The 25,132-nt window shown below is 39.5% G+C and overlaps 1 protein-coding gene across 1 annotated transcript in view; it reads left to right on the top strand.

Annotated features, from left to right (window-relative positions):
* LIMCH1 (LIM and calponin homology domains 1) overlaps positions 1 to 25,132 on the top strand; it is a 339,182-nt gene that overhangs the window by 116,340 nt on the left and 197,710 nt on the right. Inside the window, exon 2 of the mRNA XM_027103079.1 lies at positions 23,257 to 23,327. Within this exon, the coding sequence (XP_026958880.1) occupies positions 23,257 to 23,327 (71 nt within the window). The remainder of the gene's footprint in view (positions 1 to 23,256; positions 23,328 to 25,132) is intronic.

Raw genomic sequence — 25,132 nt, 5'->3', positions numbered from 1 at the left:
CTTGTCTTTTCTTTAATTTACCCATGGTAGTACAGCATTACACTGTTTCCTTATGGTTTTTTGTAGCACTCTGAAAACAGGACTCCTTCCTTATTGATGTGGACCATGTTTATGGAGGAAACATTGTGTCAGGAGAAATAAACACAGCGTCTGAGTAATGTTCACTCCAGTAGAAACCAAGATGGCGCTGCTTCCTGAGTGGGGGCAGCCGCCACATTGCGGTGTCAGTGAGGCCCAGTTATGAACAGCACTTTAGGGGGCTGGGTTTACCACCTGCTGTCTTCATCACAGAACAGCCAAGAGAACAGATTTCCTGCCATCATACATTATTTGTGAGTCTAAAGAACCAGAGGGAGATAAGTAGGGAAATATTTTGTTCTGAAATGCCTAATGGTCTCAAATGAGGCATCTTGTCTTCTTTCCTTCTAGTCCCCTTCAGTCCCCATTAGTGGATATTTATTTTTCATTCCATAGGGGATCAAGTTGTGTATAAGATTCTTTCAAGTTGTATTCTTTGGATATGTGTAATGATTTTTTAAATACAGAGGCTAAAATCCAGTGACATCACAGAGATTGTTATGATTTCACCTCCACAGTGTTGAGTGAATTGACAGTATATGGGCAGACATTTTGACATTTCTTTGGGGGCTTACATTCTTTTTCCACGTTTTGAGGAAGAGGCACATTGAAGAGAGAAGATTGCATAAGGCAGTGGGAAGTCAGATCTTTATTTACAACTCAACTGACACAGGCGTATTTGGGCAGCATAGCCTTCTGGTTGGGAATGTGGGTCGGGAACCAGACTGCCCAGCTTAGAGTCCTGGCTCTGCCACTTACTGTGTGAAATTGGACCAATTACTTCATGGTCTATACTTTCGTTTCTTCATCTGGAAAACAGAGATAATAAGCACACTTCTATCAGGGCCCCTGAGAGCCCATTGAGCACCTTTGTATAAACTCAAAAAGACATCGTAGGGTAGACTCTTTGGGCTTGAGTACAGACAGTGGCTTTATGTGAATTAGGAAAACAGGACTCTTTTGCCAGAAGAATTTGTGTAGTTTGACAAAGAGAGCTCAGGCTGGCTTTTAGCCCCAACTTGTCTCCTCAGCTGGGCACCACTGTTGAGGGCACAACCTGTGCAACCAGCTGCGGTAGCTCTGACAACTGCTCCAGGGAACCGAAGAGTAAGTGAGTCAATTAAGGTTCCATAAAAGATGCTGTTACTATTATCATCAAAACTTGAAGGTGAGAGCCTAGGGTGGAACAGGGTTCAGAGAATCTGTAGATTTGTGCAAAGTTATCTTAGAGGAGTGGAGTGATTTGCTGGAAACCCTTGGTTATTAGAGAACTGTGGCTTGAACCCAGTTGTCTGGACTTTCAGCTTCCTACCAATCCTGACTAGGTGTCTTTAGATAACCATGTGATTCAAACCATTGATAGAAGATGGGGGGAAGGGGCACTGTGGCCATTCCTGACCCCAAGTGTCTGTCTAGAGCCATTCAAATGGTAAAATCTCAGAAGATGATGTGTCCTTTATTTTCCAAAGCCTAGCAGTACATTGGCTCCTTTGATAGTCAGATGTTTGTTTTAAAATATATTATGCCTAGAAGAATGGGATAGGGAGGGTGGGAGGGAGGGAGACACAAGAGGGAAGAGAATGGGGATATATGTATATGTATAGCTGATTCACTTTGTTATAAAGCAGAAACTAACACACCATTGTAAAACAATTATACTCCAATAAAGATGTTAAAAAATATATATATATATATATTATGCAGGGCTTCCCTGGTGGCGCAGTGGTTAAGAATCTGCCTGCCAGTGCAGGGGACACAGGTTCGAGCCCTGGTCCGGGAAGATCCCACATGCTGCGGAACAGCAAGCCCGTGCACCACAACTACTGGGCCTGTGCTCTAGAGCCCACAAGCTGCAACTACTGAGCCTGGGTGCCACAACTACTGAAGCCCACGCACCTAGAGCCTGTGCTCCGCAACAAGAAAAGCCACCGCAATGAGAAGCCCACGCACCGCAACGAAGAGTAACCCCCGCTCCCCACAACTAGAGAAGCCCGCACACAACGAAGACCCAATGCAACCAAAAATAAATTAATTAATTAAAATAAATTAAAAAAAAATATATATATATCATGCAGTAAGCATGTGTGTATCCCAGTCACCATTTTTAAAATTGAAGTATAGTTGATTTGCATTACTGTGTTAGTTTCCGGTGTACAGCAAAGTGATTCAGTTTTACATATATATATATATATATTTTTTCTGACTCTTTTCCATTATAGGTTATTACAAGATGTTGAATATAGTTCCCTGTGCTATTCAGTAAATCCTTGTTGTTTATCTATTTTATATATAGTGGTGTGTATCTGTTATCCCATACTCCTAATTTATTCCTCCCCCACCTTTCCCCTTTGGTAAACATAAGTTTGTTTTCTATGTCTGTGAGTCTGTTTCTGTTTTGTAAATAAGTCCATTTGTATTATTTTTTAGCTTCCACATATAAATGTTATCATATAATATTTGTCTTTGTCTATCTGGCTTACTTCACTCAGTATGATAATCTCTAGGTCTATCCATGTTGCCACAAATGGCAATATTTCATTCTTTTTATGGCTGATATTCCATTGTGTGTGTGTGTGTGTATCACATCTTCTTTATCTATTCATCTGTTGATGGACACTTGGGTTGCTTCCATGTCTTGGCTACTGTAAATAGTGCTTCTGTGAACATTGGGGTGCATGATGTATCTTTTCAAATTAGAGTTTTTGTCTTTTCTGGATAAATGCCCAGGAGTAGGATTGCTGGATCATATGGTAACTCTATTTTTAGTTTTTTTTAAGGAACCTCCATACTGTTTTTCCATATTGCCAGCCACCATTTTAATAGACCTGAGGAATATTATTAGTTGGAGGTGTATTTCTATTACATTTGACTGAAAAACCTTTTACAAGTAGTATTTTCTCACTACAAAGACTTTTCTGAGTTAAACCAAATGGAAAATGGCTTTTGTTACTATCAAAAGAAAAAAAAAAAAAAGAGGTTAAACCACTATGGAAGTCAACCTCTATTTCTCCAGTCCTCCCTCTAAAATCTTTTTAATTGTAAAGTATAACACAATTACAGAAAACCACATAAATTCACAGCTTAGTTAATTATTTAAGGTGGACAGTCTCGGAATCACTGTCTCAAGAAGTAGATTCAAATCAAGAAGTAGAATTTTATCACCCTGGAAGCCCGTCCTGGGCTCCCTCCCATTGCTAATTCCTTCCCTCCTTCTAAAAGTCACTGTCTCATTTTATGTTGATCACTTCCTGGCTTTTCTTCCTAGTTGTGTTGCCCAAGTCATACCTACGACTTTTAAAAGGACAGGCTGTTTAAAAGTGATCATCCTGTCTGTATAATGAGCATTTCACCATGTTTTTTCCTTTGGTAATCTAATAACTTGTTTGGGTGAATTCTAGTAGTTTTCTAACTTGACTTTGATGTGTTTTAAAATAGCAAGTACTGGTGAAACACAACAGTTTTGTGGTTACTTTGGATTGTTAGCTAAAAATTATTAGGTTATTAGAATATCAAATGGTGAAATTGATCAGTCCTTCAGACAGTTCTACAACTGTCACAGGACTGTGTGTACTTGGCAGAGCCTCTAGTTCCCATTCTTTGCCCCAAATCAGGAAGCCAAAGGGCTTGACCCCTCTTTCCTTCCCATCCTCAGTACTAACGTCATGTTGATTTGATGACTGGCAAGAACCATTTCTGTGTAGTGAGCAGAAGAGAGAGTGGGTTGAATATAAACGAAATGACTGATAGTGAACCATTGAAAACAAATATGAAAAAGCACTCCTAGTAACAAATGAGGTGGCACCAGACAGGTTTTTGACTTGATTTCTTTCCCTGGACTGCTGAATGACTTTCAGCTGTAGCTTCAGACAACATTTTATTATGAATATTTTGAAACATGAGAGAGAGAGAGAGAGACAGAGACAGAGAGAGAGAGAGACAGAGAGAGAGAGACAGAGAGAGAGGCAGGAAGGAAGGTAGGTTGGTTCAAAGAGGCCATATACCCACCACCTAGTGTCAATAATTGTTAACATTTTCTATATTTACTTCTAACACAAACACATGCACACATACTCCTAATATCTTTTAAACCTTTTCAAAATAAATTACAGACATCAGACCCCTTTCCCTCTAAATACTTTCCCTCTAAATACCAAACTATGAGGACATTCTTGTACATAACCACCGTGCCACTGTCACTCTTAATAAAGTGAACTAATGCCCTGATATTATCAAATCACCAGTATATGTTCAGATTTCCTCAATCGTGCCCCAAATATCACCTGTAAATCTGCTTTTAAACTAGTATTTCACTAAGATGCATGCAATGAATTGGTTGTCATGTCCCTTTAAGTCTCTTATTTAAGGTAACAACCCTCCCCTTTTCTTCACGACATTGGCTTTTTGAAGGTCAGTTTTCTTATAAACTGTGTCATGTTTCTGGATCTGCCCAATTGTCTCCTCATGGCCTCACTAAATCCGGACCATGTGTATAGGAGCCTGTCACGTCGTGTGATTTTGTACCCAGCACTCACAAGCCCAGAGCCATCTGGGAAGCAGCAGACCTGCCTCAGCCATACTCACTTTCTCTTGAGCGGTATTTCTGAACAGAAATTGCAGCCGCCTGATCCAGGCACTCCAGCATGGATTTTTTTCTTCTCCTTAGATATGAAGCTCGAGGAAAGAAAGTAATAGCGCTTCCAATCAGTAGTACGTGTCCTATTAGACGGTTTCTACTCATGATTTCCAACCTCTAACAACCTTGTAAAACAGGTTCCTACAACTGTCTTTTAAAGATGATGGAGCAGGCTCAGAGAAACGAAGCCATTTGTCCAGTGTCACGTAGCTCCGAAGTGTCACACCTGAAATTTGGACCCCGATTTGCCTAATTCAGAGGTTTTATAAATCCCTGTGCTGAGGACTAGATGACAGGTCCATACACTGATTTGTCAAATTTAGCCGTGAATTGAAGTATTTATTTAAGGAGCAACATGATACCCAGGTAAAAATCACACTGTGGCGGAAGCCTAGCTCTGCTTCTTGTAGTAGAGACAGCACACGTAGCCCAGAAGCAGTTTACTAGCCCATTTTCTTTCAGGACTCGTTCTTCTTCTTTGCTCTCAAATCAATTGCTAATACTTTATGTTGGGTTAAAGCTCATGAGTTGTTTGTCTTTCTCTGCAGCATCTGTTCTGTCTCTTTAGAAGGTAAGAACAGCCTAATTGTGCAAACACACTTACTGCTAAACCCACTCACATGTTCCTGGACTGACCCATTTCCTGTGTCTAGAGCACACAATGGCTAGATCAGAGGATTTCATGCTCCCAGCATGCTTTGGAGCATTTCTTGTATTCTTAATTAGATTTTTTTTAGCAGAGTCTGTCAGTCTGTGGCTATAAACAGTGCCTTCTGGGTTTCTGATGACATGATGAAAATATAAATGGATTCTGCAGATTGCATTTTATTATCCTGAACATTAAACACTCAGAGCTAGTGCTGGAGAGGATCATGGTCTGATAATGTTGATTAAATAACCTCAGGCCTGGACTTCTGTGCTGTTTCTTTGCCAACCCAAACTGAATAGAGGTAAGGAGCTATTGCTATTAAAGAGAGTGTATTAACGTAATTGTCATTAGCATATGTGCCTTCAGAGGGCAGTGGGTGGGGCAATGAAGCCCTGGCCTGGGTGAAGGGAGGTCTGGTTCTGGTCTCATCCTTGCTGATAGCTAGCTTATGACCTTGATCAAGTCACTTAATTCGCAGGACATTATTTTTTCTCATCTGTCAAATGAAGAGGTTGTGTATAAAACTTGGACTTATTCTGGTGTAGTGAGAAGGGACATGGGATTGATCTATAAAAAGATGTCTGGGTCCTGTGTGGGAGATGCTTGTAGAGGGCCAGAGAGGAAGCAGGGTGACCACGAAGGTGGCTGGTGTAGTTTTTTTGCTGAGAGGCGATGGAGGCTTGGACTAGCGTGTAGTGTAGAGACAGAGGGTAAAGGACAGATCTAAAGTACTTTGGAGAGAGGAACGTTGCTCTTTTTGATGGTTTGAATGTGTCTGTATGTTCTTGGTGATGGGAGATGGCGGTGCCATTCATTGATATGGAGGAAACCAGAGGTGGAACAGGTTGGATCGGAGGGCAGACATCACAAATTTTGTTTTGATCTTGTTAAGTGAGAAATATTTATTAGGTACCCAAGTTGAGATGTTGAGTAAGAAGTTGGATATTTGATTCCGGACTTCAGGGGAGAAGGGTCAATGCCACATATAAAAATGTGTGAGTTATCCTATGCAAGATGTTTAAAGGCAAGATATTTAAACTCATAAAACTAAATGAGTTCTCAGTGTGAGGTACTTAAGGACCTGGAACTACCCAGGAAACAGGAGTGTGTGGCTATACAGAGAACAAAGGAAAAGTAAGAAAGGAGAAAAAGAACCATGTTTTATACCTAGGAAATGAATGAGGTAGAATTACCTAAGGCAACAGAGAAAGGAGTATTTATTGAATGAGGTAGAAGGAAAATCAGGAGTGTCTGGTAGTGGGGAGGCCGAGGAGGCGCAAGCGATCTAAAAAGGAAGGAGTGGTTGACTATCGTGCTGCTGAGACCTTGATTCAGATTAGATGAGACGATGTCTGTTGGTTCAGAGAGTATGGCAAAATTAGAATTTAAGAGGAGAATCAGTAAAGCATGGCATCGTTTAAGATCAGGGAGGAAAGATCTGCAAAGAGTATTGGAAAGAGAGAAATTAAGAATGAGATCTGTGGCAATTCTAATATTGTTGCCAATATTGACAATGAAGTTTATTGAGCTCTTACTATGGATTAGGCACTATGGGAAGGGTTTGACATACACTAATTAATTTACTCTTATGCAATTCATTTACTATTGATGCATTTAGAGTAGGTACAGTTTATCACTTTGTCAGTAGGGAAGCTGAAGGTTGGTAGAAGTTCATTAATCTGCTTATGATTTAGCTTGTGCTGGTGGGGCTCAGAGTCGAATTTGCAGGTCTCAACTTTTAACCCTTTAAGAATTTTCAGCGAATTAAAAGAGGACAGGTGGCTGAGCTATGATGATAAGAGTAATGGGTACCCGATACTCGTATATGGGGATTGGACTGTGAAAGGAAGGAGAAGAACAGGATTGTGGTTGAAGGAGCTGGATTCAATGAATTAGGGTTTTTAGGAAAGGAGGGAAATCATTATGCTATCAGCAGAGAGATGAAGGATGCTATGGACCTAGGGGTAAAGTTGAGATAAAGGTAGTACCTGGGGATGGGAAGGGATGGGATTCCGAGCTTTGACAGAGGAAAGAGAAAGTGCATTTCTTTCTTTAGAGCTGACAGGAAAAGATGAAAAGATATGTGTAGATATGGCCTATAAAGGGATGTGGGTGGGGCTAGGGGCAGTGGTTCCAAAGGAAGGTCTGGCCAGATGGTCTTGATCTCACTGTGATTCCAAAAGCAAGGTCATTGGCTATAAAATGTTGGTGGCAGAGTCCACAGGAAGTCATGCTTGGACTATCTCTTTAGAAATGGGGAATTAGTGGGAAATGGGGAGAACGATTGCCAAAGAACCTTTCCCTTGCCCCATCTTCTGGGATATCTCTGTTGTTTCAGGTTCAAGTACAACCCATAGTTCTGACATACAGGTCCTTTATCATGTGGGCTATGCCTACGGTGGCACCTTCTCTCCTACCACTCTCCCCTCCCCATCTGCCTCCCCCTGTTCTCACCCTTAGGACTTTTCCTCTTTGCTCGAATAAACCTTTGTCTATGTCTTTGTGTTTGCCTGGGTTGCACTACTTCATCTCCTTCCTTTGAGGAATCCTTTCTTTTCCTTCAGGACCAACTCAAATGTCAGCCCCTCAAAGGCTTTCCTTGACTATCTCAGGCAGAGAGAGTTCATTTCTTTGCTCAGATGCTGCACAGAATCATGTGTCTGTAGGAGTGTGAACTCTGCAGTCTTACTACCTGAGGTTAAATCTTGGCTCCGCTATTTACTAGTTTTGTGTCCTTGAGCAAGGACTTAACCTCTCTGCGTCTAGGTTTCTTTGACTTTAAAATGGAAATAATAATAATCAGACCCACCTCATAGGGCTGTTATGAGGATTAAATAAATTCAAATGTGGCAAACATTTAGAACAGAGAAAGCATAAGGAAATTGCTCTATGAATGTGCACTATTCAGCTATCTCTTTAGTTGTGCAGTTTGTGTTGATTGCTTGCTCTGTGCTCTTGCCCATAATTCTCTTCCAACACCAACTACTGTTTTGTAATGTTTTATCTTTCCCCCTGGCTCGTGGGTTCTTACTGAGTAGGGTCCAGATCTTGTTATTTTGATCTCACTCACACCTCTTATACTGCCTGGACAGAAGTAGGTATTTGGTAGATGATTATTGGTTGATTGCTAATTCTGACTTAGATGAATATGACTTGAGATGGTTTGCAAAGGGTTTCCATAGAATGTTTTAAAAAGTTACTGAGGCTTGATTTGTGACTCAAGATGTGATCTATCCCGGAGAATGTTCCGTGTGCACTTGAGAAGAAAGTACAGTCGGCTGCTTTTGGATGGAATTTCCTATAAATATCAATTAAATCTATCTGGTCTATTGTGTCATTTAAAGCTTCTGTTTCCTTATTTATTTTCACTTTGGCTGATCTGTCCATTGGTGTAAGTGAGGTGTTAAAGTCCCCCACTATTATTGTGTTAGTGTCGATTTCCTCTTTTAGAGCTGTTAGCAGTTGCCTTATGTATTGAGGTGCTCCTATGTTGGGTGCATATATATTTACAATTGTTATATCTTCTTCTTGGATTGATCCTTGATCATGATGTAGTGTCCTTCCTTGCCTCTTGTAACATTCTTTATTTTAAAGTCTATTTTATCTCATATGAGTATTGCTACTCCAGCTTTCTTTTGATTTCCATTTGCATGGAATATCTTTTTCCATCCTCTCACTTTCAGTCTGTATGTGTCCCTAGGTCTGAAGTGGGTCTCTTGTAGACAGCATATATATGGGTCTTGTTTCTGTATCCATTCAGCAAGCCTGTGGGTTTTGGTTGGAGCATTTAATCCATTCACGTTTAAGATAATTATTGATATGTATGTTCCTATGACCACTTTCTTAAGTGTTTTGGGTTTATTTTTGTAGGTCCTTTTCTTCTCTTGTGTTTCCCACTTAGAGAAGTTCCTTTAGCATTTGTTGTAGAGCTGGTTTGGTGGTGCTGAATTCTCTTAGCTTTTGCTTGTCTATAAAGCTTTTGATTTCTCCATTGAATCTGAATGAGATCCTTGCTGGGTAGAGTAATCTTGGCTGTAGGTTCTTCCCTTTCATCACTTTAAGTATATCATGCCACTCCCTTCTGGCTTGTAGAGTTTCTGCTGAGAAATCAGCTGTTAACTTTATGGGAGTTCCCTTGTATGTTATTTGTCATTTTTCCCTTGCTGCTTTCAATTATTTTTCTTTGTCTTTAATTTTTGCCAGTTTGATTACTATGTGTCTCGGCGTGTTTCTCCTTGGGTGTATCCTGTATGGGACTCACTGTGCTTCCTGGACTTGGGTGGCTATTTCCTTTCCCATGTTAGGGAAGTTTTCGACTGTAATCTCTTCAAAGATTTTCTTGGGTCCCTTCTCTCTCTCTTCTCCTTCTGGGACCCCTGTAATGCGAATGTTGTTGCGTTTAATGTTGTCCCAGAGGTCTCTTAGGCTGTCTTCATTTCTTTTCATTCTTTTTTTTTTATTCTGTTCCGCAGCAGTGAATTCCACCATTCTGTCTTCCGGGTCACTTATCCCTTCTTCTGCCTCAGTTATTCTGCTATTGATTCCTTCTAGTGTAGTTTTCATTTTAGTTAGTGTATTGTTCATCTCTGTCTGTTTGTTCTTTAATTCTTCTAGGTCTTTGTTAAACATTTCTTGCATCTTCTCGATCTCTGTCTCCATTCTTTTTCCGAGGTTCTGGATCATCTTCACTATCGTTATTCTGAGTTCTTTTTCTGAAGGTTGCCTATCTCCACTTCATTTAGTTGTTTTCCTGGGGTTTTATCTTGTTCCTTCATCTGGTACCTAGCCCTCTACCTTTTCATCTTGTCTGTCTTTCTGTGAATGTGGTGTTTGCTCCACAGGCTGCAGGACTGTAGTTCTTCTTGCTTCTGCTGTCTGCCCTCTGGTGTATTTGTTTTTTTAAACTATTATCCTTTATGCCTGCACAGTCCAAAGCCCATCTCTGGACCCAGGTTGGCGTTGTAACAGCCTGTGCTGACGATGGATTGGATCCTGTGGCTAATGAGCTGGCAGAAAACTGAGAACACAGCTTTCTGGGCCAGTGGGGAAGTTCTGAATGCTAGGAAGTCCAAGATGAAGATGCTAGCTGATTGGTCTCTAGCGAGAGCACCCTTCCTAGCTTGCAGACAGCTGCCTCCTTGCTGTGTTCTTCTCCACAGAATTTTGATTTGATTTTTCTAGCAGCCCTATTAAGGAGACAGCAATAGCAGTGGATTTATTTGTCAATAAATGTGAAAAATAAGAGCAATTCTCTTCTGCTTTATTTTACAATTTAGATTTAAAAAGAAATACTCTTTCTGTTAAATAAGTCAAATATTATCAGAAGAGAAGTGAGCATAATGAACTACAAATAATTTTCTCTGGTGAATTAAAGAGGTGTGATTTTCATTGACTGTTGGTAGGAGGAAATCAAACCTTCTGAAAAGTGTACCTGTTTTTGTACAACAATTTAGGGAAAATGTCCATGTCTTTCAAAGATTAAGTCAAAATATAGTAAATTTTGTATTTTTTCTATTTCTTGAATGCAGGGACCATTATTTTGCCAGCCAATAGAATTGCTTCTTAAGATCATTATAATAGGATTTCCAACATTTATTTTTTTATTTTTTAAAATTATAACTTAAAAAAAAATTACTTATTTATTTCTTTATTTTGGCTGTTCCAGGTCTTAGTTGTGGCATGCAGGATCTTCGTTGTGGCATGTGGGATCTTTCGTTGTGGCATGCGGACTTACTAGTTGCGGCCTGCATGTGTGATCTAATTTCCTAACCAGGGATTGAACCCAGGCCCCCTCTATTGGGAGCACAGAGTCCTACCCACTGGACCACCAGGGAAGTTCCTCCAACATTTATTTAAAATCCCTTCGGACCTGCAGTTTATTAGTAGCCTGCTGTTTGTCCACCAGATTGTTTTCAAGAAACAACTGAAGATAAATGAAAATATTTCTGAAATGCAATTTGTATAAATGGTAATGATCAGGCTGAAAGACTGATTCTTGGCAGTCTTTGTTCATGGCACCTACTTAGTAACGATGGTAATAAAGTAATTAACAAAATGAGGCATTAAGACATACAGTGTCAGTGTGTTACATTATAAGCACATTGTAAAAACGTTACCATAAAATTGTGTGGTTTTCTTTATTAGACTGTTTTTTAAAAAGTTCTCCATATTTCAGTTATCTGAGTGTTCTAGAGCAGTGCCATTGACATGGACAAACTCAGAGACATAATTACCTTTTAGTTCTATGGGAAGGAAATCGAGTCCAGATGAGCTTATTACTCAGTAATTACTTGCATAAAATAGTGTGATGACACATCGTGATGTCCTCTTGCTTCTGCTTTTGGTTTGATTGCTAAGGTAGAAGGAAGCTTTTCCTTTAAAACCATCGAGGTTTTGGTAAATTACCTATTTATAGACTATTTTAATCTTACACAGTATGTTCTGCCAACAAATATTTTGGTTAGTAATGAAAGTGAATTAATCCTAAACCATGAAGTAGGAAAAAAACCTCTGACATTGGACTCTTCTGAAAGGCATATAGGGCATAGTTGGTGACATAATTGCCACCATAAGTACTTCTGAGGATCACCGTGAATGGGGGAGATGTATGCAAGTTCGTTATGTCTACCCTTAAAATCATGGTGGTGCCCAATAGTTTTGTCCATACTCCCCTCGTAGGGTTTTTTTCCTTGTTTGTTTTTATGTTGAATACCTTTAGAGAACTGTAAAAACTTTGGCTTTTACTGTGAGTGAGATGGGGGAGTATTGGGGTGGGTTTGAGTGGAGTACTTGACAGGATTACCCTGGCTGCTGGGTTGAGAATAGATGGAAGGAGGCAAGGGTGGAAGCAGTGAGCCAGTTAGGAGACTCTTATCTGAGGTGTAAGATGGTGATGGCTCGGAGGAAGGTGGTAGAGTGGAGGCCACGAGAAGTGGTTGGATTCTGGCTAAATTCTGAAGGGTGAATCAACAGGAATTGTTGGTGGGTGTGACTGGGTATGAAAGAGTGGGGTCAAGTCTAACTAAGCTGAACAACTGCAAGGGTAGAGTTGCTAGGACTAGTTGGTCGGATGGGTGAGGACCAGCAAGGTATGCAGAGCAGGATTTGGGGGCATGATAAAGCGCTCTTGACACTTCATGCTGCTCTTCCCCTGTTAGCCCCTGAATGCTTCTGAACCTGGGCTCTCTCCCCACCCACCCCACATCCCAGATCTCCATCCCAGATCCTCTTTAAGGCTCTATTAATCTTCCCATCCTATTCTGTGTCCTCGGAGAGTGATCGCGAGCTGATGGCTTGGTCAGTGCCTTGTCTGGAAGGTTACTGAGAGTCCTCCATCAGTTGGGGCCCAGGTGGGAAGGTTAGTGAAGAGCTTGGCAGTCACTTTTCATTTCCCCTGCTCGTGGTCTGCTGGTAATGGCGGTTAATTCTTGGCCGCTGGGTTTTTTTTGTCTTTATAGTAATGGCTATGCTGTTACGAATCTTTGTAGTTAAACTATACAACGTGTGACACTGTAAATACATCATAAAGATGTTGCTAAGAGGGGTCATTGAGACAAGTCATCCAAATTCCTGATTCTAACGGAGGGTCCAACCTTTCTGAGACTGAACTGCTGGCTTAGTTTAGTATGCGAGGTCAGGGCTTTGTAAAATTTACTTTGCATATGAATCACATGGGCTCTTTTTTAAACGCTTATTCTGATTAAGTAGATCTTGGAGAAGGTGGGAGGACTGAGTCTGTATAGCTAACGTTAATTCCAGGTGAAGATGCTGCTGCGGCTGCTGCCGGTGCTGGTCTAAGGACCAGACTGTTCAGTGGCTCAGTCCTTGTTGAATTTCTGGAGTCTATTCAGCTGTTGACCCTCCTAACAAAGGGCCAGGTGCCTCTACACTAAGTAACCTGGGCTTGGAACAACGGATGGCATTTGGATCAGTGGAGAGCCGTGTGAAAGCTATGCTGGGACCTGATGGACACAGAAGAGCGGGGAAGGAGGCAGATGAGGAGGAACAGAGGTGGAAATGAGCACCTTCCTCCAAATGCATGGTGCCTGCTCCCACCCCCACAATTAGGAATCTAGGAAACTGAATTTAATCAGACTACATCTTGATTAGCAGGCTGACTTTGGACTATTAAATCGAATCTACTTGAAATTTTTTAGTGGCCATGCATCACATGCAAGATAATTTTAAATAGTACATGGGAATTTTAGGTGGTTCATGGGCCACCAATATTATCTTATAATCTTAATAGTTCTGTTACCTTCTATTTATGGTAGGAGCTTAGATATCTGCTTTCCTCCCATCTGTGAGTTTTCTGCATGCAGTGGCCATGTCTCATTTGTGTTTCTCTCTCAGCCCTACTTATCATCTTCGCGCAGTAAATGGAGAGGGACCTGGCTTAACTTAGCCAGAAATTCTGTAATAAATGTAGCTAAACGAGCTTGGGTTCTCAATGTTAGCACCATCTGCACTAGAATATAATACTTTTAACAAAAATGTAAAGACCTGAAAAAAATGTTTTAAAAGCTTTCTGATCACTTCTCACTGAATGGAGGTTAGTTTTATAGAGAATATTAGTAACGTTTTGAGAATATAAATCAGGACTAATAAATTCATGAAAGAAAATGCTATGCTGTTCTAAGTCTGTGGTGAAAACTTCAGCTTTATGAAGACTTTCTTTAATTCCTTTCTCAATATTTTATTTTGCGGAAAAAGCTAGATATTTGCAAACTGTAAGGAACTACGTTTTATCTATTTTCTCACCTTTCCTCAGATAAGAATGAGAGGATATTAACAAAGGAATTTTTTGGAGGTGGTATATTGTATTGGCTTGTGAATTGCCTTTCTAGTGGGAGTGGTAATGAGGATGTCTTATAATAGAACTTGAACTCTGATTTACAAGGAAGAGTTGGGACTGCTTAGTTTCCTTGGGCTGCTCTTAAAAAAAAAAAAAAAGAAAAAGAAAAAACCTTGTTTGGTTTTTCTGATGGTTAAAGTAATATGTATTAACTGGAGAAAGTTTTAGGAAAAGAGGGAAACTTTAAAAGAAGAAAATAAAGATCACATCTGATTCCCACCATGGTGTTGACATATTTCCCCTGTGTGTATGTCTGTGTCTGTGTGTATATGTGTGTTATCTGTTTTATAATGTCTTTCATTTTAGAATCACGGTAATGCTGCCCTAATAAAATGAACTGGGAAGTATTCTTTCCTCTTCAACTGTCTGGAAGAGTTTGTGTAGATTTGCATTACTTCTTTCTTAAATATTTGCTGTAATTCACCAGGTAAGCCTTCTGGGCCTGGCGTTTTCTTTTGGGAAGGTTATCTATTTCTTTGTTGAGTGAACTATGGACGCTTGTGTCAAAAATTTTATTCAATTCATCTAAGTTGGTGAACTTATTGTCACAGATTTATTTATATTTCTTTGTTATCCTTTTAATGTATGTAGAATCTGTAATGATAGCATGTCATTCCTTGTATTGGTAATTTGTGTCTTTCTTTTTTGGCTAAAAACCAAAGGTTATCAAATTTATTAGCTAAAGGTTTATCAATTTTGTTGATCTCAAATAAAGAGTTTTTTAACATCGTTATTAGAGTATAAATGCTTTACAATGTTGTATTACTTTCTGCTGTATAACAAAGTGAAACAGCTATATGTATATATATATCTCCCCATATCCCCTCCCTCTTGCGTCTCCCTCCCACCCTCCCTATCCCACCCCTCTAGGTGGTCACAAAGCACCGAGCTGATCTCCCTGTGCTATGTGGCTGCTTCCCACTAGCTATCTATTTTACATTTGGTAGTGTATATATGTCAATGCTACTCTCTCATTTTGTCTCAGTTTACCCTTCTCCCTCCCCGTGTCCTCAAGTCAATTCTCTACATCTGCATCTTTATTCCTGTCCTGCCCCTAGGTTCTTCAGAACAATTTTTTTTTTTAGATCCATATATACGTGTTAGCATATGGTATTTGTCTTTCTCTTTCTGACTTACTTCACTCTGTCTGACAGACTCTAGGTCCATCCACCTCACTACAAATAACTCAATTTCGCTTCTTTTTATGGCTGAGTAATATACCATGTATATATGTGCCACATCTTCTTTATCCGTTTATCAGTAGATTGACACTTAGGTTGCTTCCATGTCCTGGCTATTGTAAATAGTGCTGCAGTGAACATTGTGGTACATGACGTTTTTGAATTATGGTTTTCTCAGGGTATATGCTCAGTAGTGGGATTGCTGGGTCATATGGTATTTCTATTTCTAGTTTTTTAAGGAACCTCCATACTGTTCTCCATAGTGGCTGTACCAATTCACATTCCCACCAACAGTGCAAGAGGGTTCCCCTTTCTCCACACCCTCTCCAACATTTATTGTTGGTAGATTTTTTGATGATGGCCATTCTGACTGGTGTGAGGTGATACCTCATTGTACTTTTGATTTGCATTTCCCTACTGATTAGTGATGTTGAGCATCCTTTCATGTATTTGCCAGCAATCTGTGTATCTTCTCTGGAGAAATGTCTGTTTAGATCTCCTGCCCATTTTGGGATTGGGTTGTTTGTTTTTGTGATATTGAGCTGCATGAGCTGCTTATATATCTTGGAGATTAATCCTTTGTCAATTGCTTTGTTTGCAAATATTTTCTCCTTTCTGAGGGTTGTCTTTTCATCTTGTTTATGTTTTCCTTTGCTGTGCAAAAGCTTTGAAGTTTCATTATGTCCCATTTGTTAATTTTTGTTTTTATTTCCACTTCTCTAGGAGGTTGGTCAAAAAGTATCTTGCTGTGATTTATGTCATAGAGTGTTCTGCCTATGTTTTCCTCCAAGAGTTTTATAGTGTCTGGCCTTACATTTAGGTCTTTTATCCATTTGGAGTTTATTTTTGTGTATGGTGTTAGGAAGTGTTCTAATTTTATACTTTCACATGTAGCTGTCCAATTTTCCCAGCACCACTTATTGAAGAGACTGTCTTTTCTCCAATGTATATTACTGCCTCCTTTATGAAAGATAAGGTGACCATATGTGCATGGGTTATCTCTGGGCTTTCTATCCTGTTCCATTGATCTATGTTTCTGTTTTTGTGCCACTACCATACTGTCTTGATTACTGTAGCTTTGTAGTATAGTCTGAAGTCAGGGAGCCTGATTCCTCCAGCTCCGTTTTTCTTTCTCAACATTGCTTTGGCTATTTGGGGTCTTTTGTGTTTCCATACCAATTGTGAAATTTTCTGTTCTAGTTCTATGAAAAATGCCACTGGTAGTTTGATAGGGATTACATTGAATCTGTAGATTGCTTTGGGTAGTATAGTTATTTTCACAATGTTGATTCTTCCAATCCAAGAACATGGTATACCTCTCCATCTGTTTGTATCATCTTTAATTTCTATTTCATCAGTGTCTTATAGTTTTCTGCATACAGGTCTTTTGTCTCCTTAGGTAGGCTTATTCCTAGGTATTTTACTCTTTTTGTTGCAGTGGTAAATGGGAGTGTTTCCTTAATTTCTCTTTCAGATTTTTTATCGTTAGTGTATAGGAATGTAAGAGATTTCTGTGCATTAATTTTGTATCCTGCTACTTTACCAAATTCATTGATTAGCTGTAATAGTTTTCTGGTAGCATCTTTAGGATTCTCTATGTATAGTATCATGCCATCTGCAAACAGTGACAGTTTTACTTCTTCTTTCCCGGTTTGTATTCCTTTTATTTTTTTTTCTTCTCTGATTGCCGTGGCTAAAACTTCCAAAACTATGTTGAAAAATAGCGGTGACAGTGGACAACCTTGTCTTGTTCCTGATCTTAGTGGAAATAGTTTCAGTTTTTCACCACTGAGAATGATGTTGGCTGTGGGTTTGTCATATATGGCCTTTATTATGTTGAGGTAAGTTCCTTCTATGCCTACTTTCTGGAGGGTTTTTATCATAAATGGGTGTTGAATTTTGTCAAAAGCTTTTTCTGCATCTATTGAGATGATCATATGGTTTTTCTCCTTCAATTTGTTAATATGGCTTATCACATTGATTGATTTGCATATATTGAAGAATCCTTGCATGCCTGGATAAACCCCAGTTGATCATGGTGTATGATCCTTTTCATGTGCTGTTGGATCCTGTTTGCTAGTATTTTATTTATTTATTTATTTGTATATTTATTTTTGGCTGTGTTGGGTCTTCGTTTCTGTGCGAGGGATTTCTCTAGTTGCGGCGATCGGGGGCCACTCTTCATCGCGGTTCGCGGGCCTCTCACTGTCGCAGCCTCTCTTGTTGTGGAGCACAAGCTCCAGACATGCAGACTCAGTAGTTGTGGCTCACGGACCTAGTTGCTCCATGGCATATGGGATCTTTCCAGACCAGGACTCGAACCCGTGTCCCCTGCATTGGCAGGCAGATTTTCAACCACTGCGCCACCAGGGAAGCCCTGTTTGCTAGTATTTTGTTGAGGATTTTGCATCTCTGTTCATCACTGATATTGGCCTGTAGTTTTCTTTTTTGGTGACATCTTTGTCTGCTTTTGGTATATGGTGGCCTCATAGAATGAGTTTAGGAGTGTTCCTCCCTCTGCTATACTTTGGAAGAGTTTGAGAAGGTTGGCGTTAGCTCTTCTCTACATATTTGATAGAATTCACCTGTGAAGCCATCTACTCCTGGGCTTTTGTTTGTTGGAAGATTTTTAATCACAGTTTCAATTTCAGTGCTTGTGATTGGTCTGCTTATATTTTCTATTTCTTCATGGTTCTGTCTTGGAAGGTTGTACTTTTCTAAGAATTTGTCCATTTCTTCCAGGTTGTCCATTTTATTGGCATATAGTTGCTCATAGTAATCTCTCATGATCCTTTGTATTTATTCACTGTCAGTTTTTACTTCTTTTTCATTTCTAATTCTGTTGATTTGTGTCTTCTCCCTTTTTTTCTTGAGGAGTCTCGCTAATGGTTTATCAATATTGTTTATCTTCTCAAAGAACCAGCTTTTAGTTTTCTTGATCTTTGCTATTGTTTCCTTCATTTATTTTTCATTTATTTCTGATCTGATCTTTATGATTTCTTTTCTTCTGCTGACTTTGGGGTTTTTTTGTTCTTCTTTCTCTAATTGCTTTAAGTGTATATTTCGGTTGTTTATTTGAGATTTTTCTTGTTTCTTTTTTTTTTTTGCGGTACGCGGGCCTCTCACTGTTGTGGCCTCTCCCATTGCGGAGCACAGGCTCCTGACGCACAGGCTCAGCGGCCATGGCTCACGGGCCTAGCCGCTCCGCGGCGTGCGGGATCTTCCTGGACCGGGGCATGAACCCGCATCCCCTGCATCGGAAGGCGGACTCTCAACCACTGCGCCACCAGGGAAGCCCTAGATTTTTCTTGTTTCTTGAGGTAGGATTGTATTGCTGTAAACTTCCCTTTTAGAACTGCTTTTGCTGCATCCCATAGGTTTTGGGTCATCGTGTTTTCATTGTCATTTGTCTCTAGGTATTTTTTTATTTCCTCTTTGTTTCTTCAGTGATCTCTCGGTTATTCAGTAACGTATTGTTTAGCCTCCATGTGTTTGTATTTTATACAGTATTTTTTTCCTGGAATTGAGATTTAGTCTCATAGCGTTGTGGTAGGAAAAGATACTTGATAAGATTTCAATTTTCTTAAATTTACCAAGGCTTGATTTGTGACCCGAGATACGATCTATCCTGGAGAATGTTCCATGAGCACTTCAGAAGAAAGTGTATTCTGTTGTTTTTGGATGGAATGTCCTATAAATATCAATTAAGTCCATCCTGTCTAATGTGTCATTTAAAGCTTATGCTTCCTTATTTATTTCCATTTTGGATGATATGTCCATTGGTGAAAGTGGGGTGTTAAAGTCCCCTACTATGACTGTGTTACTGTTGATTTCCCCTTTTATGGCTGTTAGCATTTGCCTTATGTGTTGAGGTGCTCCTCTTTTGGGTGCATAAATATTCACAATTGCTATATCTTCTTCTTGGTTTGATCCCTTGATCATTATGTAGTGTCCTTCTTTGTCTCTTGTAACATTCTTTATTTTAAAGTCTATTTTATCTGATATGAGAATTGCTACTCCAGCTTTCTTTTGATTTCCATTTGCATGGATTATCTTTTTCCATCCCCTCACTTTCAGTCTGTAGGTGTCCCTAGGTCTTAAGTGGGTCTCTTGTAGATAGCATATATATGGGTCTTGTTTTTGTATCCATTCAGCCAGTCTGTGTCTTTTGATTGGAGCATTTAATCCATTTACATTTAAGGTAGTTATGGATATGTATGTTCCTATTACCATTTTCTTAATTGTTTTGGGTTTGTTATTGTAGGTCTTTTCCTTCTCTTGTGTTTCCTGCCTAGAGAAGTTCCTTTAGCATTTGTTGTAAAGCTGGTTTGGTGGTGCTGAATTCTCTTAGCTTTTGCTTGTCTGTAAAGGTTTTAATTTCTCTGTTGAATCTGAATGAGATACTTGCTGGGTAGAGTAGTCTTGGTTGTAGGTTTTTCCCTTTTGTCACTTTAAATATGTCCTGACACTCCCTTCTGGTTTGCAGAGTTTCTGCTGAAAGATCAGCTGTTAACCTTATGGGGATTCCCTTATATGTTATTTGTTGCTTTTCCCTTGCTGCTTTTAATGTTTTTTCTTTGTATTTAATTTTTGATAGTTTGATTAATATGTGTCTTGGCATGTTTGTCCTTGGATTTATCCTGTATGGGACTCTGTGCTTCCTGGACTTGATTGACTATTTCCTTTCCCATGTTAGGGAAGTTTTCAACTATAATATCTTCAAATATTTTCTCAGACCCTTTCTTTTTCTCTTCTTCTTCTGGGACCCCTATAATTCGAATGTTGGTGCGTTTAATGTTGTCCCAGAGTTCTCTGAGAATGTCCTCGGCTCTTTTCATTCTTTTTTCTTTATTCTCCTCTGCAGTAGTTATTTCCACTATTTTATCTTCCAGGTCACTTATCCATTCTTCTGCCTCAGTTATTCTGCTATTGATTCCTTCTACAGAATTTTAAATTTCATTTATTGTGTTGTTCATCATTGTTTATTTGCTGTTTAGTTCTTCTAGGTCCTTGTTAAACATTTCTTGTATTTTCTCCATTCTATTTCCAAGACTTGGATCGTATTTATATAATTACTCTGAATTCTTTTTCAGGTAGACTGAGTATTTCCTTTTCATTTGTTTGGTCTGGTGGGTTTTTACCTTGCTCCTTCATCTGCTGCATTTCTCTGTCTTCTCATTTTGTTTAACTTACGGTGTTTGACGTCTCCTTTTTTGCAGGCTGCAGGTTTGTGGTTCCCATTGTTTTTGATGTCTACCCCCAGTGGGTGAGGTTAGTTCAGTGGCTTGTGAGGGCTTCCTGGTAGAGGGGACTGGTGCCTGTGTTCTGGTAGGTGGGGTGTGTCTAGTGGTGTGTTTGGGGGTGTCTGTGAACTTAGTATGATTTTAGGCAGCCTCTCTGCTAATGGGTAGGGTTGTGTTCTTGCTAGTTTTTTGGCATAGGGTGTTCAGCACTGGAGCTTCCTGGCTGTTGGGTGGAGCTGGGTCTTAGCATTGAGATGGAGATTTCTGGGAGAGCTCTCACTGATTGATATTACTTGGGACCATGAGGTCTCTGGTGGTGCAATGTCCTGAACTCAGCTCTCTCATCTCACAGGCTCAGGCCTGACACCAGGCTGGAGCACCAAGACCCTGTCAGGCACACGGCTTACAGGAGTTTTCACATCCCCCTGTAGTCAGAGCCAGGAGCATTCCAGTTGGCTGGCATCTTCCCCCTGGGCCTCAGCGTCCGGGGTCTCTTGCTGACAACTCCACTCTTCCCAGGAACCAGAGGTCAGGTGGGTGCCTGTGGACTCAAGCAGAGCTTCTGGGGCTGGAAGGAAGATCCTACAGCCTTCACTATGAGATCTGTCCCAGGGGCTCCACAGAGACTCCAAGAAACCCTCCCCGGGTCCCCATCAGCTCCTCATCCCTCCAGCAAGGAGCCCTGGGATCCTCTTGACAACAACTATTAACCATGGCTGAGAACTGCAGCAGTTTCTGGTCCTAAATAGCTTTTGATTTTGTTGATTTTTTTTTCTCTGTCAGTCTTTGGTTTTCTACTTGATTGATTTCAACTCCTATAAATTCTCCTTTTTTCTGATTAATTTGGGCTTAACGTTCTTAAGGTGGGAGCAGAAATCATTGATATGAGATCTTTTTTCTGATATATAGGTGTTTTGTGCCATATATTTCCCCCATATACTGTTTTAGCATCTTTCCATACATTTTTATATTGTCATATTCTTTCTCTACGAAATACATTCTAATTTCTTTTGATTTCTTCTTTGATCAATGGGTTGTTTAGAATTGTATTACTTGGGGTTAGGGATTTTTTTCAGACATTTCTGTTGTTAATCTCTAATTTAATTCCATTGTGGTTAGATAACTTTCTTTTTATGTACTAAATTCTTTTAAGCTTTTGGGGACTAGTTTTCTGATCCAGAAACTGGTCTATTTCAATAAATGTTCATTGTGAACTTAAGAATTATGTTCATTCTGCTGTTGTAGGGTGGAATATTCTAGAAATGTCAATTAAGTCAATTTGGTTGATAGTGTTATTCAAGCCTTCTTTATCCTTATTGATTTTCTATCTGCTTATTCTATCAGTTATCAAAGAGAGATATTAAATCTCTGACTCTAGTTGTGAATTTGTCTATTTCTTCTTGCAGATCTATCTGATTTGGCTTATGTATCTTGAAGCTTTTTTTAAAAAAACAAATTAGGTGTAAAAGTGTTAGAATTATTTACCTGATGACCTAAACCCTTTGTTTTAAGATGACTTTCTCTGTCCCTGGTATTATTCTTTATTGTAGAAGTTAATACAACCACTTTAGCTTTCTTTTGATTAGTGTTAGCACGGTATATCTTATTCTATTCTATTTTTACCTATTCGTATCTTTGTATTTAAAGTGCATGGCTTGTAGGCATCACATAGTTGGGTCTTGTTTTTTAATCCAATCTGATGATCTCTTTAGTTTAATTGGAGATGTTTACACCATTTATGTTTAATGCTCTGATGGACATGGTTAGGTTTAAGTCTATAATATTGCTATTTGCTTTCTGTTTATTCCATCTATTCTGTATTCCCTTTTACTTTTTTCTTTTTTATGGTTAGAGTATCTTTTTTATAATTCCATTTAATCTCCTTTCTTGGCTTATTAGCTATATTTTAAAATTTTGCTATTTTAGAGGTTGCTTTAGGATTTATAGCATGCATATTTTCCTGGCATATTGTAGATGCTCAATAAATATCTACTGAATGAAAAAATGAATGCCCTGGTGCCCAGACCAAAGGGCTGCTGAGAGCCAGAGGCATCAAGAAAGGCCATCAGTACTGTGTTTTTATCAGACACAGCACAGTTCATTCTTTGCCAGCTTTTATTTTCCTTTTTCACACCGTGTTAGTATGGATATTGGCTTTTCTCCCTCCAGTCTTGATGTTAGTCTCTCAAGGTTAGGGGATTTGTGTCCTCCTCTCCTCTGCCCCCTTAATGTTTTAACAAATAGATACTTTACCCTTAGGTGGTGCTTTCTGCAGGCTTTTTTGAAAGTGTGGGTTGGACCCTCAGGATGAAAGAGGCTGTGGCCTTGACTTATCATGGCCAAACCCCAAAAGTAATATCCTTATCAGGAAGAACAGATATTTTTTAAGGTATTGGATAGGAAAAAAAAAAAAACTTCAAAGAAATGGTCTAAATTTAAGATTAGCTGATCTAAGCAAAGCTACACATGGAAAGGAAATTCAGACCTAACAGATTTTTCCCATTCTTGGAGTGCCACCAGTTATTTCAAGTCTCTTGAAATATCTTGGAAAAAAATCACTGAGCTTCCTGATTAAAAAAGAAAAATTTATGCTCTGTTTTTCTTGTTTTCTTTTCCAGCAAGTAACTGGCAGAAGTTTTGGTGATAAAGATTTTCGGACAGGGTTAGAAAATGGAATCCTTCTCTGCGAGTAAGTATAGCCTATATTCAGTTGGTTTTATTCAAGAAAAATCATTAATGCTATTCAGTTTGTCTGAAAAACTTCTAGTGTTTGTTTTGAATTTATTCACAGTTTGAATCTGAAATTCAAAAACAAATCACTTAGGTGGGTTAGGCAGTAAAGATAAGTAGCCTTGGGGCAGTAGGGAGTGGTGGGGACCTTGGCAATTTCAAATTAGTTAAAGAAGGAATATCTGGTAGCTGCTACTCAGTTCCAACCAACTTTTACAATGTAGGAATTCAGGCCCAAGTAATTGGAAGGTTGTGGACCAAGTTTTGGTAAAAAAAAGCAGCTTTTCTCCCCTTATTCCCTCCAAACAAAAACAGCTTGTGCCAAGTAAAAGCAGGGCTTTCTATTTACTGACAACATCTTGAAACATGCCAGGCAATCTTCCTCACTAGGCCTACTTCCCTGAGGTATTTTGAATATATTTAATTTGTGCTGTTGACAAAATAACTGCAGTGTTCAATTTTTGTGTTTTGAACCTGGGCTTTGTCATAGAGTGCTCCTGTGATGATGGATTCAAGGGCTTTCTGTGAAGTGCTTCCAGACACAAAATAAGCTAGAGCCTTAATACTTATAGAGGGATGGACATAAACTTCAAATCAAGATTTTGTATTTTGAATTCATTTGATAGGTTCTGTCATTTGGATAACTGATTTTTGTTTTATTGAGTTGAAATGTACATGCATGAAATGCACAGCTCCTAGATATACAACCCAGTGGATTTTGTAAACTGTGTACATTCATGTAACCTACACCCTGAGCAAAATATAGAGCACAAAGCTCTCTCAAGTCCCTTCCCGGTCAATGTCAACCACCTATAGAAAAGCACTGTTTTGATTTCTATCACCATAGCATCTATTTTGCCTTATCCTGAACTTTATGTAAATGGAATCACATAGAATGCACTCTTACCTTGGGACTTGCAGAATATTGTTTGAGATCCACCGAAGTAGTTGAAAGAGCAGGGGTTTTGGAGCCTGAGCTATAGAGGCTCAAATCCTTTCTTCACTCCTTAAATCATATAACCTCCTTGAGTCTCATTTGTTTCTCTTTAAAGGGGTAGTAAAAAGTTTACAACTCCTGCCTATTTCATAAGTTTTTCGTGAATTTCAAGAGGATAATGTGGATAAGGTGCTTTAAAAAATTACATTTGCTGTACAAATGTTGATTATTATGCAGCAATTTTCAACATAGTTCATGTCAGTGTTTATTTTTTCTGCTCTCCACTGCCTTTCTTTCTTCAAAGAGAAATTTACGTCCCCTGATTTCTTCCTTTTGTTTTTTTAAATAAATTTATTTATTTTTGGCTGCGTTAGGTCTTTGTTGCTGCACGCAGGCTTTCTCTAGTTGCAGCGAGCGGAGGCTACTCTTTGTTGTGGTGCACGGGTTTCTCACTGCGGTGGCTTCTCTTGTTGCGGAGCACGGGCTCTAGGTGCGCGGGCTTCAGTAGTCGTGGTACGCGGGCTCAGTAGTCGTGGCTCACAGGTTCTAGAGAGCAGGCTCAGTAGTTGTGGCGCACAGGCTTAGTTGCTTTGCGGCATGTGGGATCTTCCCAGAAGATCCCCCTGCATTGGCAGGTGGATTCTTAACCACTATGCCACCAGGGAAGCCTGTACACCCCCTGATTTCTGTTTCCATACCTTCTTTCCTGTGGAGTCTCTCCCCTCTTCTCATACTTTACTTTCCTCACCACCTCTTCTCCCTTTATTAAATCTAAATCAGAGCTCATCTCTTAGGTAAACCATAATTAGTTTAGCATCTCACGGAGA

This window comes from Aethalodelphis obliquidens, unplaced genomic scaffold, assembly GCF_003676395.1.
Source record: "Aethalodelphis obliquidens isolate GAN/ISIS:26980383/991018 unplaced genomic scaffold, ASM367639v1 scaffold6, whole genome shotgun sequence".
Taxonomy (NCBI): domain Eukaryota; kingdom Metazoa; phylum Chordata; class Mammalia; order Artiodactyla; family Delphinidae; genus Aethalodelphis; species Aethalodelphis obliquidens.
Note: the sequence above shows the minus strand (reverse complement) of the source record. Positions and strands in the feature narration are given on the sequence as shown.